We start from the raw sequence: 19,370 nt of genomic DNA on the forward strand, positions 1-19,370 counted from the left end.
CTTTTTCCCCTGATACCATTGAATTATTCAAAGAATGTAATATTCAAAATAGCAGTCACATTCCTGTATTTTAAATTCCAGAATCTTATGAAATATGCCCAGAGGATTATCGGATGCCGATGGTGCAGAATATTTTGAGCACAATTCAATTTTGCTTGGTTTTGTTGAAGTGCAAGTCATTGTCGTCATTCAGAGGCTGCTGCCATTCTGTCCTGGCAGACATGAAGTCCTCTATACACAGGCAAGGTGAACACTGTAGAAAACAGAAAAGAAAAAAAAAGCAGGAACCAAACACAGTGACGTTAAGAGCCTCCATGCTTTACTGGGCTTCTGTTGGCTTTTCATGTTCTCACTGTCAGTCAAAACCACACATAGTGTAAATATTCTTGCTTGTGCATGAAAAGATCAGCTTATGCAATAACTGTACCAACTAAGTAGAATTAGTACTTATTTAATTACCAGAAAACAAAAAAACTCATTTTAGAAAGTCTAAAATCAAATGCTATGTAATGCATTCACATATCAAATTGGTAATCAGTAATGTAACTGATAATCATTTAAGCACATAGAGTCTTATTTCTCTCACTGTGCATACAAATGTGTGTTTATATATATACATCAATGAATTATTGGCTATATGGAGCCTTATTTTATCATAAAATACATTCATATGCTACATAAATGTTATCAGAAAAATACACAATTTTTCCTACTTTCTACATAGCCAGATAAATGTCAGTTCTTTTGCTGATTTGTTATGTAGAGGTATTAGATAATGTTTGGTTTTGAAATTTTAAAATGTAAATTTTGTATGTATATATATATATACATATATGTGCATGTTTATATATGCTTTTATACATAATGGCAACATATTATATATACCTTAATTTTGTGACACAAAATGTAAGAATATAATATGTAAACTATCTGTTATAGAACATCTGTCACTGATTCAGATCATTATATTTCAGATTTATAAGCAACATAATTTTATGTGATTGATTTTTTTTTTTTTTTTTGGTTTTTCGAGACAGGGTTTCTCTATGTAGCTTTGTGCCTTTCCTGGAACTCACTTGGTAGTCCAGGCTGGCCTCAAACTCACAGAGATCCGCCTGCCACTGCCTCCCGAGTGCTGGGATTAAAGGTGTGCGCCACCACCGCCCAGCTGATTTTTTCTAGTGTAGATAAGATACTTTAATCCCACTGGATTTTTGTTTCTGTGTGCATCTTTCCTTTTACTTTGCTTTGTTTGATAGTATTGAGGATTGTTCTTAGGGCTTCATATATTTTAGGCAAATGTTTACCAAAGCACTCTATCAGCAGCTTTCTTCCCTTTTTAATTTAAATATGTCTATATACAATTCTTATTGTGGCCATGAATAGAACAAATTAGATAAAAGTGAGTATCACCTTTTCATAGAAAATTTTTGCTCTCTGTATTTAATTTTTGCATAGAATAATGAAGGAGTTTGCATTCTTTGAGTGCAGGTCGTCTAATAATGGAGGCAAATGAAATTTCAAATTGTGAATCCTGTAAGAATTAAACATTTAAAAAGTTAATAAGCAACTGATGTGCATATGCCCTTGATAAGAGAGAACATCAGCTGTGGGTGCTCCTTTCTTAGTTGTTACAGGAAAGGAAGATCTTCAAGACACAGTCCACTTAGGTGAGGTAAAGAGTGAAAGTTACATCCTGGGCACAGTTGTTCTGAGACCCATTCTCTCTTCTTAAAGCCACATAGCCTTCTGAGCTTTTGACTAGAAATCGTCTGACCTAGACTACAGTGTTGTGTGCAGTGTGTCCTCAAGATAGTCTTATGATGACATTCAAGTCTTAGTTTGCTCTTTACAGAATGGAAGTAGCACTATTTTAGTATTTTTGGGTGTGTGGGAGGGAATAATAGATGAAATACTTTATATTTCCTGTTTGCAAATTATTATAAAGTCATACAAGTATGGTGAATTAATATCTTTGTTGAATGAAATTTCGTACTGAGTTTTAAAATCACTCCTCAAAATAAAATTTTAGAAACCCACACATTGCTAATAAGCAGTATCAATAGAGAAATAACAGCTATGGACAGATAAGTAGATAAGGAAAAAAACTGAGAAGAGATGGAAGATAGATGTCACAAGTATTTGACACATAAATTATGATTGCATATATATATATATACATACATATATGAGAATATACATTGGTAGGAATGCATAAACATACAATCTATGCATTTGAAAATACACAGACCTAAGATGCCTATGTACACAATCTCATGCTTGCTTATGTATCATGACTTTCACATTTACATGTTCCAGTCATATAAGATTAAGGATCGATCTGTGTTTGAAATGACAGTTGTCTTACAGTCATCCTCATTATCCAATCTACGATGTCTGTCGGAAATAGAAAACATGTTCTCTAAAGACTCACTCCTGTTGTCCCCGAAAGTCCTACTTTAAGAACCAGCACTCAATAGTGCTTACGATATAGAACGATTGAGACTCTCACAAATCATAATTATTTTAAAGATGGTGTTTTTCCCTTTGGAGGAGTTTATCACTTCAACATTTAATCTTTAATGGATTTTATTTTCTTATGTTTGTATACCGATAAAGCTAATTAAATTGCCATCAATTATTTATAGTCTACTACAGGAGTTTATTCAAAATAGATAGACTGATAATTTCTAGCCTTTTAATGTATAAATTACAGTATATGTTGCAAATAAAACACACAGACACAGTGCATGCATATAACAGTTTCATAAATAAGCAGGCAAAGACTAACTTTGAAATGAAATTTTATCGTCTATAAACAATAGCTGAGTATGTCTTATGAACTCTCAGTTATAAACTAGTTAGAAAAAAATTGGGTCATTAATCAGTTTAAAATATAAAATTGGTGCTCAGTCATGCTGAAAAGTTGGTTTGAGTTATTTAAGGGTAAATACTATGTTATTTTAGTTTGCCTTTCCCTAATGTGGAACACAGTGCTGAGTATAGATAGTATAGATAGTTCAAAAATGCTTTTCTTATTTACAGTAATCTATTGACAGCTGAAGAGTTCAGGTACATCCATTTCAATTGTGTTTTTTAATCATTTGAAAGCAATACATATTACTACACAAATGCAGTTTTTTTCCAGTCCAATAATTTGTAGAAATACAGAGTAATTGCTGTCCTTACATTATGGACTCCTTTGGTCAATACAGAACAACTCCTACCAAAAAATACCTGTGATGCTTGGACACCTTGTGAGATAAAAAGTTAAACCCAGTCATCAAAATGCTATTGTTTTCTTAAACTTCATAAACAAACATACATACACCCCCGTTTCATTTTCAGTCTTTTTCTTACACACATACACACACACACACACACACACACACACACACACACACACACACACACACACGCACATACATACCCCTGAAGAAACAGGCTTTATAGGTATGTCAGAATATATGTCGCTGCAAAAGAACATATCTTAAAGCAAAGGGAATGGGAACAAGCTTACGAAGGATTTTTTCTAAATTCATCAGACAGGTATATCACTCTCCTTTCCCTGGAGAAGAGTGAATGATGGCGTGAAGAAGGGCTGAAAAAGGCTAACAATATTATCCTAGTGAAAGAGCCTCTATAAAGAAAGAAGAGTTATAGGTATACATTTTCTCTCTTAGAATTCTGATCCTAAATTCTCTGGCCCTATTCCTCAGAATGTCATTAAACAAGCACAGCATTGAAGGAATGCTTTATCTAGTCATTGAAAGTTTGACATTCTGGTAAGAGGTGTCGAAGAGGTTGAGTCTTGATGTAAGGATGTCATTTCTTCTTTACTTTCATTGGTTGCACTTTTCAAAAAAAGCTATAGAGCTAGAGATGAAAAGAAACAGACAAAAAGAGAAACCAAGAGAGGGAGGCAAGAATGATCAGAGATAGAATATGAGCATAGGTTAGTTTATTTTTCTCTCATGTTCTCTGTCTATAGCTGAATTTTTCTCCATTGCCACAACACACACACACACACACACACACACACACACACACACACACAAAGTCACAAAGTTGCCAACTACTTCATTGCCCAAATTCTCAGCACATTATTTAGAAGAGGTTAATCTACTTTATTATTAGATCTTAATTAAGGGAAAGGAAATAATATCCCCAATAGATTATTGTGGAGCAGAATTTAGTAAGGCAAAATGTATGCAAAATTATTGTTTCTATAATGAACAAGAAGAAGCCAGGACCCAGGGCCAACTGGTACAGAACTAGCACAAGTTTTCAATTTTCAAATATTAACTATGTACAGTAGTCTTAAGAAACAGGAGCAGGCCGGGCGGTGGTGGCGCACGCCTTTAATCCCAGCACTTGGGAGGCAGAGTCAGGCAGATCTCTGTGAGTTCGAGGCCAGCCTGGACTACCAAGTGAGTTCCAGGACAGGTGCAAAGCTACACAGAGAAACCCTGTCTCGAAAAACCAAAAAAAAAAAAAAAAAGAAACAGGAGCTACCCATTCTGTTTTTATAAATGTTTTATACAAAAGCTATAATATAGCAAGCAGCAGAGAGAGAGGAGATCAGTAGTTTTGATCATGGCTGAGCATTATAATCACATGGGTGTAGATATAACCAACTGTCTTATTAAATAAGAAACACAGAACCAATGCAAAGAAGAAAGCCAAGAGGTCAGAGCTAAGAGCTAAAACCTTACCCTTCCTTCTGCGATGGTCCTACCTCTCCGAACCAGAGCTACTTCCTGAGTTAAAGTCTTTATATAGAGTTTCTGTTCTGCCTTCTCGTTGGTTGTAAACCCAACCACATGACTGCCTCATCATGGCCTGTCTGTATAGACCTCCAGGTTTTCTATGATTGGTGTTGAGATTAAAGGCATGTGTATCCAATACTGGCTGTATCCCTGAACACACAGAGACTTACCTAGCTCTGCCTACCAAGTGCCGGGATTACAAGCGTACGCCACCACTGCCCTGCTTTCCTATGGCTTGCTAATAGCTCTGACCCCTGGGCAACTTTATTTATTAACATACAAATAACATTTGAATACAAATAAAATATCAGTTTTTTTCACTGAATCAATAAGCAGTCACTCAAAAGCCCATGAAGTGGGACTGATATCAGTCATAGTATCTGATATCGTGAACTAGTATCAATACTAATTACAGCATTGGTTGACATTGATACCCATGTATTTCTAGTTTCTTTGCCCTGTCTTGAAGGAATGTGGACACTCTCATTCTAACTACTCAAGACCAAGCATTTAGTCTTTTTCTACCTTTTCAGTAATGCTGCCAAACTAAGAATTTGACAGAGTCATGTTCTCTAGAACTCAAATAATTATTTCAGTATCCAGCAATGCCAAAGAAAGCTAAAAAGCATGACTTCTTTTAAGATGGGCAGAAGCCTATTTATTTTACAAAAATTCATACAGTGAAGTTTTGGGATTTAAGTTAAAATATTTAAATTTTAGAACTGTAAATAATTTATATGTCAAATTTTATAGCATTTTCAAAATCTCCTAATAAATTTTCCATTATTTGATTTTTCACGGTTCCAATTTAATATGGAATAATTAAGCTGTCAAGATTTTTTTTTCCATACTGACAAAATAGTAAATGTGGTCAACTTTATATGCGTCTTAGTCAGTGTTCTATTGCTGTGAAGAGACACCAGGACCATGACAACTCTTATAAAAGAAAGTGTTCAACTGGGACTGGCTTACAGTTTCAGAGTCCATTGTCATCATGTCAGCTCACAGGCAGACATGGTGTTGGAGAAAGAGCTGAGAGTTCTACATCCTGATCCACAGCCAGCCGGAAGAGAAAGACACTGAGCCCATGTTGGGCTCTTTGAAACCTCAGAGCCCACCCCCCAGTGACACACTTCCTCCATACATTCTAATCCCTTTCAACTAGTGCCGCTCCATGATGACTAAACATTCAAATCCGTGAACTTATGGAAGCCATTCTCATTCAAACTACGAAACGCTATGTGGATTCTATTAAAACCAAATGTTCTGCTTTATGTCAATTACAAATAATACACAAAGAAATGGAAATAGTTGTATTTCAGTAAAATTATTTAAAAGAAAACAAACCAAACACTCAATGGACTCAACTCAAACTGCAGGACATTGTTTACTGACCCCTAGAATAATATATACATTTTTTTTAAGATTTAAAAGAGTATATAATTCCTTTGGAATTCTCCCTTATAAAATAGGCAAACTATTTTTGATTTATTTTGTCTATTTCCTCCTTTATTTTCTTTAACATTTTAATAATATCTAATTTAGATTTCCTACCATTTAGCTCTAATCTCTATATAATTTGTGCCCCTCATCCCCCTCCCCTCACCTTCCTTCCCCTCCCCCCACCTTCCCATCCCAACCCTCCCCCCCCACCCCCCACCACTTCTTTCCTTTCTCCTTTGTTACTAGTCAAATCTTCCAGCATATGGAACAATGTTTATGGAGAGCTGGGAATTTCATCAATGGAATGCAGCATGCAGACCATGCTCTCTCTGTTCAACAGAAAGCATTCTGCCCCTGTAATAACTAACTTTTTTAACACAATTTCTTTATTGATTCTTTGGGAACCTCACATCATGGGCCCCAATTCTGCTCACCTCCCAGTCTTCCCGTATCTTCCCCTCACCCCTGCAGCATGCCCCCCAAGAAAATTTTAAAAAATTCAAACCACAGCAAAACAAACAAAAAAAACAAAAACTAAAACAAGAAAGAAAAAAAAAAATCTTCTTCACTTCTCCTTCTTTCCTGCCTCTCCAAAACCTCTTCATCCTGGTGGCATTGGAAGTGGTGTGTCACATAGTATACCCTTTTGTCCAATTAGCTTTGCTAGCAAGTGTTCATTGCAATGAGTCACTGGTCTGGTTCAAGGCCTCTGGTTTCTAGCACACCATCATCACTGCATCCTCACCAAAACTCCTCTCGGATATCCCGAAGCTGACCGGAATCATGGAGGTCCTGTCGGTATTGTTCTACAAGACCAGTGCCTTCATGAGCTCCAGAAGGACCTAGATGAGGTAGATGTTAGGGTGGGGCAACCCAAGTCTTGGCTGTGGGCATGGGTGGGTGGTAGCTGAGCTGCTCAATCCAGGCCGCTACAGCTACCCATCTAGGGCGAGGGGGCAGAGCCAGCACCCCTATGCCCATGCCATCAGGGTTAGTTCTCTCTTACCTGTGGTGAGGGGTGGGGACATCTCTCCTGAATGCAGGGGCCAGCTTTCCTTGTAAGGTTCAGGGCCAGCTTTCTTGCTTGAGTGTCCAGCAAGAAGCAGGGTCAGAATAGCTAACTTTCCTCACTGTGATAAATCCTTGACAGAAAGAGAAAAATAAGACAAAGTATTTATTTTGGCTGATTTCAATGGTTTCATTCCATGGATGTCTAATCCCATTACTAGGACCGTTTATTAGGCTGAACATCATAACAGGGAAGCATGAAGCAGACTTGCTCGCCTCCTGGAGACCCAAAAACAGAAAATGAGGTGGAGGAAAGCCTAGAGACCAGATACCTTTCAAAGTCCCAAAATTGTCATCAAATTCTGAATCCAAAGTGAATGAGTCCACTGGAAAGATAAGAGTCCCTTAATCCAGTTACCTCTTAAATATTATATCCACCTGTTCTGAACTAAGCCTTACACACATGATCTTTTACAGGGATACTCCATATACCCTTTCCTTGCCTCTTTAAATATATTCAAGGATTGTGTGTTTTCATTCCAATTGGGGACTGATCTTGGACAGGGCTTTTTTGATGTTTTAGTAAGATTGTGCATTAGACAGGAAGATCAGGGGTAGCCAACTTATGAGACGGCCATGCTGCCTTCTGCACTAAGAGGGCTTTGGTAGCCAACTTAAATGTAGCAAAGGTTTACTTTAACTCACAGCTATAGTCCATAGTTGGTTGGTATTTGATTTGTGGCCTATGGCAAAATAGTACATTTTAATAGGAGAATGTAAAGGATGGGTTGCCCTATAGTGGCTATAGATAGTCTCATAATAAATATTCAAATCATATGACATCAATAGTCTAGCTTTCTTGTTCTGTCTCCTAATATGTTCTATCTCCTAATGCTTTCTCTTGCTCGCAATGATGCTGTGAGCTAGAAACCAAACCTTTAGACATGGGTCTTTAACAGGCACATCATCCTACCACAGAGTCTGCTCAATGCCCTTTTTTCATTATTTCACTTACAGACTTTGAACGGACAGCATATGTATGGCTATCCTGTTAGCTCTGAGGATATAGAAAACCTATCTGTGACTTTCACTGGTTTCACACTCAGTAATCCAGATTGCTTGCCAACCTGTCTTCATGGGAATACAGTGGCTACTCAAAGTTCTCTTGCCAGGCATTGGTTTGAAGTACTAGAAAAGATTTAGAAAATTATGCTTCTGTATTAAAAATAAAAACTTACCACATACATTTGTGTGTGTGTGTGTGTGTGTGTGTGTGTGTGTGTGTGTGTGTGTGTGTGTATGTGTGTGTGTGTGTATACACAAGTACCAGGGAGCATATGTGCAGGTCAGAAAGAACTTGTAGAAGTCCATTCTCTCTACCATGTGAATCTCCAATATCTACCTGACATCATCTGTCTTGGGAGCAAGCACCTTAACCCACTCAGCCACATCACTGACCACATCTGTATTTTAGAAACACTTGTCCCAACTCTACAGCATTTCGATACTATAACTTAGGATGTCATATTATGAGATGCCCAGTAGATATGTAAATAACTTAAAAGCACTACCAAGTGAATGACTTTGATCTTAAAAATATGACATCATCATTAAATGAATTAAAAGATACGTTTAGATTATTGTTTTATGGGAAGAAGTTTCACGTATAATTATCTTTTAATTGAAGCCACTGAGAGCTGTGAGAACCTTTAAAATACCTTACAGATGGAATGTAGGAGTTACTGTTGAAATAATATATAAATATATAATGTATCAAGTGTATCATTTGCAAAGAGCAGCTCTAATAGACCCTTTTTTTAGGCTTGAGACAATAGAGGTAACTGTGGCTGGCAGTGGGTAGTATAAAAGGGAAAGAATAAATTTGCTGCAGAAATATGCCCACTCTATAAACCATGAACAGCTTGCAGTAATGCTTTCTTTATAAAGGCCAAGGAGGCTTAATTGAGAACTATCAAAAACCCCAACAGTTTCATATGCCACCCATCCCGTTCACTCTTACCCTTGCAACAGGACACGTGAGTGTCACAGCAACTGTTCAGTTTGTCCCTTGAAGCAAGTATCTTTCAGTGTTGCCATGTCAACAGGGGTAATTACTGATATTATCATTTTAAAAGAGAATACTAAAATTATATATATATATATATATATATATATATATATATATATAAAGTTCCTGACATCTCAGGTGACTAAAATAAGAAAATAAATCATTATTTCCCAGGGGAAATCAAGTATTTGCCCCACCCTACTTCATTTGAATAAAACTACATACAAAATATTCTCATATGAACTTGCAAACAGTTGTGGGATCATGTACACATCATGTGCCAAAATTGTTACTACTGTTCAAATAATTAGAAGTACCTCAAAATGTAGTAGATTTCTTAGAGTTCTATATTTCTCATGTTTTTTATTCAGGGGAAACAAGAGATTTAATATCCTTTTAAAATGTGAGGAATTGGGAATGATGTATAAATAATTAAACCCTTTTTTGGTAATTTTTAGTGAAAAATGTGTTATAAAACATGAATTAACCATGCTAATACCTAAGAGACAGGCATGCCTCAGACTGCTATAAGGAAGCTCTTGGGACCAGCACTGCTTAGGGTTCTGGAGTCCTGTATACAGCAAATCTGATTGGGGCCTACTTCTACATGCAGAACTGTGCATGTCTGTGGTACCTATAAAGGATCATACTAAAACTTAAATATCTCATGAAGCATTCATGATACTTCACAAACCCTGGATTGGGGCCCTGAAGAATGAGAGCATTCCACGTGTTTACGATAATTATTCATTGTATTTGTTAAATCCCATGAACTGAAAGCCAGCGCATGTAGGAATCAGGAGGTAGAGATGCATATATGAAAAAAAAGCTATTTGTCTAAAATAAGAGGCGAGAAGAAAAAGAGAATATAGTTAAATAATGGGAAAGAATGTAAAAGATTAGGCACAGCATTTATTAGTATGTAATTGAGCGTTTCATTGCTGTGGCAAGTGACTGAGGAGGCACCATCATGAAGGAACATTCTCTTGGCTCACAATTTCTCACCACGGTTGTCTGGTGGTATTATTGCTGAGAGCTGGACATCCTGATAATGACAGGGAACATGTGATACAGCAAATCTGCTCACATTGTAGTAAACGGAAGTCAAGACATGCAGACAGGAATGAGCCAGTGATGACAGTAATTCCCCAAACACATTCCCAGTGACATTTTCTAAAACCACCTTCCACTGAGCCCTACCTCCCGAAACTTCCAGTACCTCTCAAAATATCACCGTGAGCTAGGAACCATCTTATACCCGAGCCAGGGTGGGTAAGGGGGGTTTCATTTTCAAAGTATAACAAAATGAGAAATATTGTCACACCAATCAATAATTAAAATAGATGGCCAATTAAATCCAGATGAAGCAATAATTACTGAGCTGGGTGTTAAAGACATAAAGTTCTAGACCAGTATATATTATCTAATCAGAGAGAAAAGAGGAATTGGAAGTTGAATCCTGGAAAAGTGCAAGCTGTTAACCAATACCAAAAACAGGACTTGTCCTTTTTTACAGACAAATCAAATAATCTAGAAAACAGAAATTTCTCCAATCCTCCTAAAGAATAAGTGGCAGATTCACAAGTAAAAGATTCCAGGAAAGGCGCAAAGCTACACAGAGAAATCTTGTCTTGAAAAACCAAAAAAAAAAAAAAAAGATAGGTTTTAGAACTGCACCTACTCTGAAATCTTTAACGAGATTTCCAAGAATGATCACACAGTATATTCACTGTCCATTAACTGGAAAGCATCTTTCAACTGAACATGTTCTGGGAAGCAACATGTCTTCTCTGAATACTGTTTATTCTCTGTGTCAATGCTATGCATAGTTTACACCAGCACGTAAAAGTACTGCAAGGTGTTTGCCCGGGGTCTTTTTTAGTCACGATGTCCCAGAGGATGCTAATTACTGCCAATTGCGAGAGCAGGAATGATCTGAGCGACTGTTTGCTGAGAACTGGACTGAGAACCGCTCATTCCACATAAGCCTGCTAAGCAGCTGTCAGATGGCAATGATTCTAATTTCATACTAACTCAGGCTAGATGTGTCGCTGACACAGATGAGGAAGGCTGCCTTTCCCAGCTCTGATTGGATGGTCTATTCAGTGCCTCCCATAACTGTTTCTATTGCAAACAGAAATCACGCCTGAAGGTTTTCTTCTTAAAGGTTCAAGTTAATTCTGTGAGGGGGAAACACCCCTAAGATCTGTGACATAAATATCTCTCCTAGACGCAGCATAGATTGTAAAATAATAGATGAAAGCAGTCAGACCTCATTCAGAGTGGTAGCTGTTGTTTCTGCCCCAGGTGAAGAAAAATCTAAGTCCTTGGCCCCTCTGAATTTCACATGTCAGTACAGGACTGCAGACTGAACTTGTGACATTTTAGGCTCGATCCCATTCACTTTCGGTCCTGTTCAGAACTCTCTAAACCTCCTCTGCTGAGCCACACGTTTTCCAGCCTAGATACTGTAGTATCTCTGTAAGTCAAGAGGGTTATATGTCTCAAGATACTGGTTTGTCTCAAGCTATCAACTGAAGGGTTTGATGTTGACAACATTGAGAAGTAAGATGGGGCGACTCTGATGTTTACTGGCTTACTCCTGTGGTCTAACAATGATGAGAGAATAGAGGACCACAGTCAGTATCTGAAGTCATGTTGATGATAAAATTATGACAGTACACCAAATGGAGAAAATATGGCAGGTAAAGTTGCTCATGTTGGACTGGGATATGGCGACTGAAAGGGATAAGGAAGTCATTTTTGATAGAGCTTTCTAAGAAGGTGACCGACAATGGTATATTAGTTCAGACAGAAGGAAAAGCAAATGGAAAGGTCCCAGAGTAGGGATGTCCTCTTCCATCCTTGAGGAAGAGGACAGGATAAGTGACTCGACCACAGAAAATGAGGGTGAAGTTGCTGCAAGTCTTGACTTCTACCGTGAGGAGCTCAGTTCATGGGACAGCAAGGGACTTCCTTGTATAGTTTCTGCTGCTGATTATCGCAGGTTCGTGCCAGTTCATTTGAATTAACAAAATGATTTTTAAAGCACTATACTGCATGATTGTATTTTTTTTGAATTATAGGAGAGGTAGTAAACCAATCTTTCTACCAATGACAAGATGTATACTTCAGAGCCTGGGCCCTCTTGGCTCTGAAGTTCTTTTTACTGCATTACACTGCAGAGGGATAGTTAGCGCATAACAACTGAACCTGCTCTGATGGATCTTTGCTGGCCTATATGGTAAGGGTGTTGGGACAGAAAGGTGGACAACAATGATGAATAGTCAATGTGGTAAGAATGGGAAATGTACAGGATGAGAGAGAGCACAGGGGAGGACTTTATTAAAGTTGTTTGTCTATTTCGAATAATAAGGAACCAATCTGGGTGCCTTGTAGAAAGTAAAGGAAGAGATAGTGTCATAACACAATAACAGGAAGTCATGCAACATGTGACCAAAACAGAAAATTGTAAATATTTCTCAGTAGTTTAGGAACAGAGCAGTCAGTCAATGTGTCATTCTGGCAGTGTGATGGTAAGGCAGCGATAACCAAAATTGATGTTGAGAACAAATATTATAAAGTAATTATAATCTCTCTGTCTCTCTGTCTCTGTCTCTGTCTCTCTCTCTCTCTCTCTGTCTCTCTGTCTCTCTCTCTCTCTGCCTCGCTCTCTTGGTTTTTCAAGACATGGTTTCTCTGCGTAGTCTGTGGCATACTCGCTTTGTAGACCAGGCTGGCCTCGAACTACTCACAGGGGTCCTGCCTCTGCCTCCCAAGTGCTGGGATTAATGGCATACACCACCATCTCTTGTTTATAAGCTCATTTCTGATCTCGCTCTCCTAAATAACTTCCCAGACTTGTTACATGTAAAAGTAATTTTTAAAAATTTTCTGCACTTAAAATATATTTCCCCCAATGCATTTATTGTACATTCTAATTGAAAACAGGAAGACTGTCAATTCTGAAAGAGATACACAGTGTTCACATTAGCTTTTGTATGTTGGACTGTTAACCCAATAAACTTTAGGATATATAGAAATTACTGTTTTTTTTAAATTAATTAATTGATTGATTTTATATCCTGACCACAGTTTCTGTTAGTTTTAAAGTAAAGAATAACCATGCCACAATCCATAGACCCAGAGAGGCTAGATAGCAAGGAGGGCTCAAAGGGGTCATTTGGATATCCCTGGGAAAAAGAAATAGAAGAAATTTTGTAGGTGGACTGGGGGCAGGTGGGGATGGGAACATAAGGGATCAGGCAGGGGTGGGGTAGGGAGAGATTACTGAAAGAACCAACTGGAAAGGAGAGTCATTTCAGGGTCAGGTAGAATCCTGGTACAAGGGACACTTCCAGGAATCTACAAGGATGACCCCAGATAAGACTCCCAGCAAAAGGGGATACATAGTCTGAACTGGCCACTTCCTGTGCCCAGGCAAGACTACCAGTGGAGGGATTGGGACACCAACCAACCCACCCACATAACTTTGACCGATCATCTGTCCAGCCTATGAGATGTGTTAGGGTAAGGATGACACAGAGATTCTAGGAGTGGCCAACAAATGACAGGTCCAGCCTGAGACCTCAAGAGTGAGCTCACCCAAGCTGACAGTGCCTTGAATGCCAGGACCCTGAGGCTGGATGGCCCAGACACCTAGGATAGACTTTATTGTTTTTAAATCCTTCTGAGTACCACAAGACTGTTTTAAAGTTTACTGAACAATTTAAAAATAGTTGCTTATTGAGGAGATGGAGAGAAACAGTAATGAAGATTCTGATGTGTTTTCTGTTCTTTTGACCATAACAGATTAAAGAGCATCTTGCGAAGGGGCAGCGGATGCTGGCAGGTGATGGAATGTCCCAGGTCACCAAGACACTGTTGGATTTGACCCAGAGGAAAAATTTCTATGCGGGTGACCTTCTAGTGTCTGTGGAAATACTCAGAAACGTGACAGATACATTTAAAAGGGCAAGTTACATCCCTGCGTCTGATGGTGTCCAGGTAAGAGAGACAAAGCCTGAAGGACAAGACCAGTATAGATGTGATCATAATTTGCCTCCCCCCCACACACACACACCGGTATACTCACCTTGGAGGCAGCTGGGCTGGAAGGAAGGAATGCTCACAGCTTCATAGGAGCATCTTTACTGTGCATAATGTGGATTCTGGTAGTGACCTCAATTCTCTTTGTAATGTTGCCCCTCAGTATCCTAGCCATCAAAATGCTCACATTAAAGCTCAAGGAAAGACCAAATGAGCGTGTGCCTGAAGTGCTTTGAGCCCGCGGATGAAAAACATTACCACAAATTCAAGGTGGTATCATGGATGTTTTATGCCCACATTTAATATTCCCATCTTGCTATAGGAGACTATTAACAGTGCATTAGGTATAATGAAAGCATATTAAGTATAGCATGCAAAGAAGACACAGCATAACATTTGTTTGGGAACCTTTTATTTGAAACAGGGAAAGCATATTTAACATTGAGAACTCTTGCCTGAAAGTATAAGGCACACAGAGGATTATTTTAGATGGAAAAGTAAGAAATTCAGTAGCTCCTCAAGGCCCTTTGGCCTTGTCATGGAAGACTTTAGAGTAACATCATTTACCCCCTTACCAGAGCCTAAGTACTGACCCGCTTGAGTGTTGCTTTGCCATTAAAACAAAGCATGGCAAACAGCATATTTAATGCAAGGCCAGTGTGTACTTTAGATCAACTCCTTTTTTGCTATAGACTAAAATGTACTCCTGCTAGGCTGATTTCTGCATTTCTAGAAAACTGCAATTCTGCTATCTATAAAAACACTCAATCATTAATGAAGTCAATCATTAATGACACCAATGCTCTGATCTGTATGCAGGTGTGAATATTTCTAAGACAATCCCATAGACAAAGGAAAGCTTGTATATGTAGGAATGATCCATGCTGGGTTTCATACCATACAACCAGTGTCTGCCATCTTAGTGGCAGTAATGGAAGAGATGTTGGATAGAGAATTAACATCATTTGAGCATTTTGAACATAGTACTTTTCTTATAGAAATAATCTAGTCTTTTAAGAAATTAGGCAAGTGATATTCATCTTTACCCCTAACCTTCTGAAAATTCCTATTAGCACTGACCTAAAAAGGTAGCATTTGAAGCCCTTGACATAAAATACAATAAAATATATTTTAAAATGAAAAATGTGAGACATGTGCTTATAGAAAAATTACCATGCAGTACATATTAAAGTTTCTAATTTGTCAAAAATATAAGGCTTGGAGATTTTTAGTGCTAAAGCTCAAAGAATCAAAACTAAAAGTTTGCATTAGAAACATGTTTTGATTTCTTTTCTTTCTTTGTCCCTCTGCCCCATGGTCTACCTATTTATCCCTTCTTGTTCTGGAACTTACTGTGTATACCAGGCTAGCCTTAAATTCAGATGCCTGTGTGCCTCTGAGATGAAAGGTGTGTACCAACAGACAATGCTAGAAACACATTTTTATTGAGCTACTTATTATATAGATTTCAGTCATTCAACACTTAATTTAACCAGTTGTCCCATCATGAAATTAGTAGATTTGACTTGCAAAAATCGATCTTCCTGTGTCATTTGGTGTAGTGTGAATCATGATCCTTCATTACCTCCCTCTCTTCATTCCTCCACAAGTATGCAGAGTGCTAGAAACGTTAGTGTCTTCCTTCCTCCCTCACAAGGAGGTGCCTCTCTCTGTTTTACTGCCTTTACTGGTATCAAATTCTTCAGCTACCTGCAATACCCTCCATCCTCTTCTGGAATTCTCCATTTATATCTCAGCCTATTCTAGTCTGAGTTCAAAAAGTGTAAGCTATTTCAAATGCCAGATTAGCAAGCCCCCCCCCCGGCAGTTACATTAGAAATTAATTTTGGTTTCTCAAATAATTCAGAAAAAAATGCACCTCTTTTATTCTACTTTTAGTAATCTAATATAAAATAATTTGCCCATGCCCATTGTCTTCTTTGCTTCATTGTAAACTTAGGTTATGACTGTGTTCAGTATCCCCTGCAGTTGGTGTAAACTCCAACTTGCCCTGTCTAAGGTCTCCTTGAACATTTTTTGATGGTATGATATGGCACCTCAGGTTTAATATAATATCATCTGATTTTACCCTGAAATATAAATGGTCATACATTCCCTGCTCTTCATTATAAATTTACCAGTTCCTAGTCAGTAATCACAGCATCATCCAGATTTCCTTCATTTTGCTTTCCTGTGGGATCTGCCTTACAAATCCTCTCAGTCGGTCTTTGATCAGTAGTCTCACTGTGGTCCTAAGCCGGCCTCTAATCATCCCAGCTAGTTATTTCTGTGGCCTCTTCCCTTGGTCCCCTTTCACATCTTGGTCTAATTTGTACCCATGTTGCACACTGTCCTCCTATGAGTTATCCTAGAACAGCTCTTGATATGTCAGTGGAACTTCCATGGTCATTGAGTGAGAATCCTTAACCTTGGTGTCTCGTACACTATGGATTCTGTTCATTTCCCTCTGTGCCCATTCAGGCACAGCATAGACCATCACTTTGGTCATATTAACCACTTACTGATTCCCAGATGTACTGCATGTCCTTGGCTCTGTGACATTATTTCCTCTGCTTTCAGACTGCCTTGACCTTGCACGTTATTCTGAGTCCAATGGGTTTCAGAAATCCACTGCATCTTCTCCCTACATCCCATTACATCTTAGCACTAAATGGAGAATTTTGTGGAGAAAAAAAGAAAAGCAGTTATTGGAACATAACAACACTCCAGCTCATATCTCAAAATAAAATTTGGTGTAGAATCTTGACTCTAGAAGGAATTCAACAAATACTTTGAGTTAATTACAACAAAACCAACAATTGAATAATTGTCATTGGATTGCTTTTGTCTCCTGCCCTCCCCACTAAAATTGGGAAACAATGGCCAAATTTCAAAGGAAGATGAGGTAAAACTGGATAAAAGGTCACATTCTTTTGAATGTAGTTAGATGTAGGATATTTTATTTGAAATAGCTGGTAATCCTGACAAGAATCAGAGATGGATTTGATGTGTTGATGAGTTTCACCATCATCTTTACAGACTTATCTTGGCCGAAAATCTATCCATGGAAATTTGCATTAATTTGAGTTTCTAAATACCATGAGGGCCTTGTGTCTCAGATTTTTATGTTTACTTGTTTAATAATTATAGTTCCTGATCTGAAAAAATCCACAGAAATATATTTAATGAAAAATCCATAGGACTATTAACTTACCATTAAATATATTAAATATATAAATCATGGTTGTTGCCTTTCCTCATCAGCTCATAGGAAACTTACTGTTTTTAATGTAAGCAAGATATTTTCTCTTTGCAATTTTTAAAGTGTGTGTATGTGTGTTTTGTGTGCATGTATGTCTGTGAATCAAGTGTGCAGAGTGCCTGAGGAAGAGAGATGAGGGCATCTGATACTCAAGAATTGGAATTATGGCTGGTTGTAAACCACAAAGTGTGTGCTGGGAATTGAACCTGAGTCCTCTGGAAAACCAGCCAGTGAGCTTCACCACTGATACATCTCTTTCCCCATTTTGTCCACTTTTTGAAACTTTTCCTTTAGGATGTGTGGCTTGAGAGTCTCATAAACCAGAATATTGCTTTCCTATTAAAAATAAAGTAAATAAAGTAATATATTCCCCAGATTATTATTAATCTTACTTAAAAGTATCATTATTATCACATCAACCATCCAAATGTATGTTTTTGGAATGAATGTCCTTTTCAATATTCATGAGCAATAGTCTGCTGCCTTTACAAAGGTAAAAGCAAGCAAAATATAGAACCTATACACTTATTAAACCTGAAAAGCATGGCACTTTTCCTTATGAAATTATGATAATTAGGACTTGACAAACTTTATAGTTTATCTTAAGGATAAATTATATTTGTCATTAATTTAAAGCAAATCAGTTGCTGGACCCCTTTATCAATCCAAATCGTATTAAAATAGATAGATATTTAACAAGCAACATGTTTAACCCTAAAGCAAGTCGATTCCCCTTCATTACTGTCTATCAGCTGTTGTCTATCAATGTCTATCTTAAAATGTACGTAACATCTAGTCTTCAATTTTAATGCCAAAAAATTGAAACACCACAAGAGAGAAGCATCGAAATATAACAAAGTAAATATTTCATGTGATTGTTAGTACACAAGTTAGACAAGACCTCACCATCTCAGTAAGAGGAAAAGTTAATGTGGTACCTGCCAGGCATACCCTGTCCAGTCAAGTGGTATATGGAAGGATGAAGCTTCTCATAAAATTATGTTGTTTTTGTCTGGATATTTTCCTCTTTGGATATGACAGTCAAACTATGCTTTATCCTGGTGAGATGATGCCAACTATAGTACACATGACCATTTTGTGCCTTTCTAAGAAAGAGGAGCTGCTGAATGTAACTGTTCCATAATATTGTGTTGTTTTTCACTTTAAATTCCATTTTAATTAATAAGATAAAAATTGAAAAATATATGTTTGTATTTCTTGGAGCAATAAGGTATAGTATCCTTTTATTTTGTGAGCCAACAGACCATCTTCCAGAAGCATTTGTCTCCTAGGTCTGTTCTTCTCCAAGCCTCTACACTTGATCCTAACTCCCAGAATACAGTCAGTACATGAAGTGGCATATCCCTACAATTTCCAAACTGACATTTCTTCTTCAAGGTTTGGCTCACCAATGATTTCTTCTCAAAGTTCTTCTCAACTACTTCTACCCGTGATTAGAATTTTTACCACCCCTCTGGCCTTTTGAGACCTTGGGAACATCTTTTATGCAGCACTCACAATTAACATTGTAGTTAGTGTTGTTATGTCTGCCCTCGGTCATAAATTTTAGTCATATTGGAGATGAATATGCCTCTGGAGCTTTACCTAGCACATAAAGCATAGTAGACACGCGGAGTTTGTTCAAATAAATGATCAAGGGAATATTAGTGTTTGGGGATGTCCATGACTTCTCATACACAAAATAAAATGGCTCAATCCAGCTGAGAGATAGAAATGTCTCCATTTATAATTTTTTCATCCATTGGAAAAA

The 19,370-nt window shown here is 37.7% G+C and overlaps 1 protein-coding gene across 4 annotated transcripts in view; it reads left to right on the plus strand.

Annotated features, from left to right (window-relative positions):
- Adgrb3 (adhesion G protein-coupled receptor B3) overlaps positions 1-19,370 on the plus strand; it is a 728,503-nt gene that overhangs the window by 319,314 nt on the left and 389,819 nt on the right. For all 4 annotated transcript variants that reach the window (XM_052745258.1, XM_052745256.1, XM_052745257.1 and 1 more), the window contains one exon: positions 14,101-14,295. In XM_052745258.1, the coding sequence (XP_052601218.1) occupies positions 14,101-14,295 (195 nt within the window). The remainder of the gene's footprint in view (positions 1-14,100; positions 14,296-19,370) is intronic.

Source organism: Peromyscus californicus, unplaced genomic scaffold, assembly GCF_007827085.1.
Source record: "Peromyscus californicus insignis strain IS unplaced genomic scaffold, ASM782708v3 Scaffold_19__1_contigs__length_69161282, whole genome shotgun sequence".
In the NCBI taxonomy this organism is placed as follows: Eukaryota; Metazoa; Chordata; class Mammalia; order Rodentia; family Cricetidae; genus Peromyscus; species Peromyscus californicus.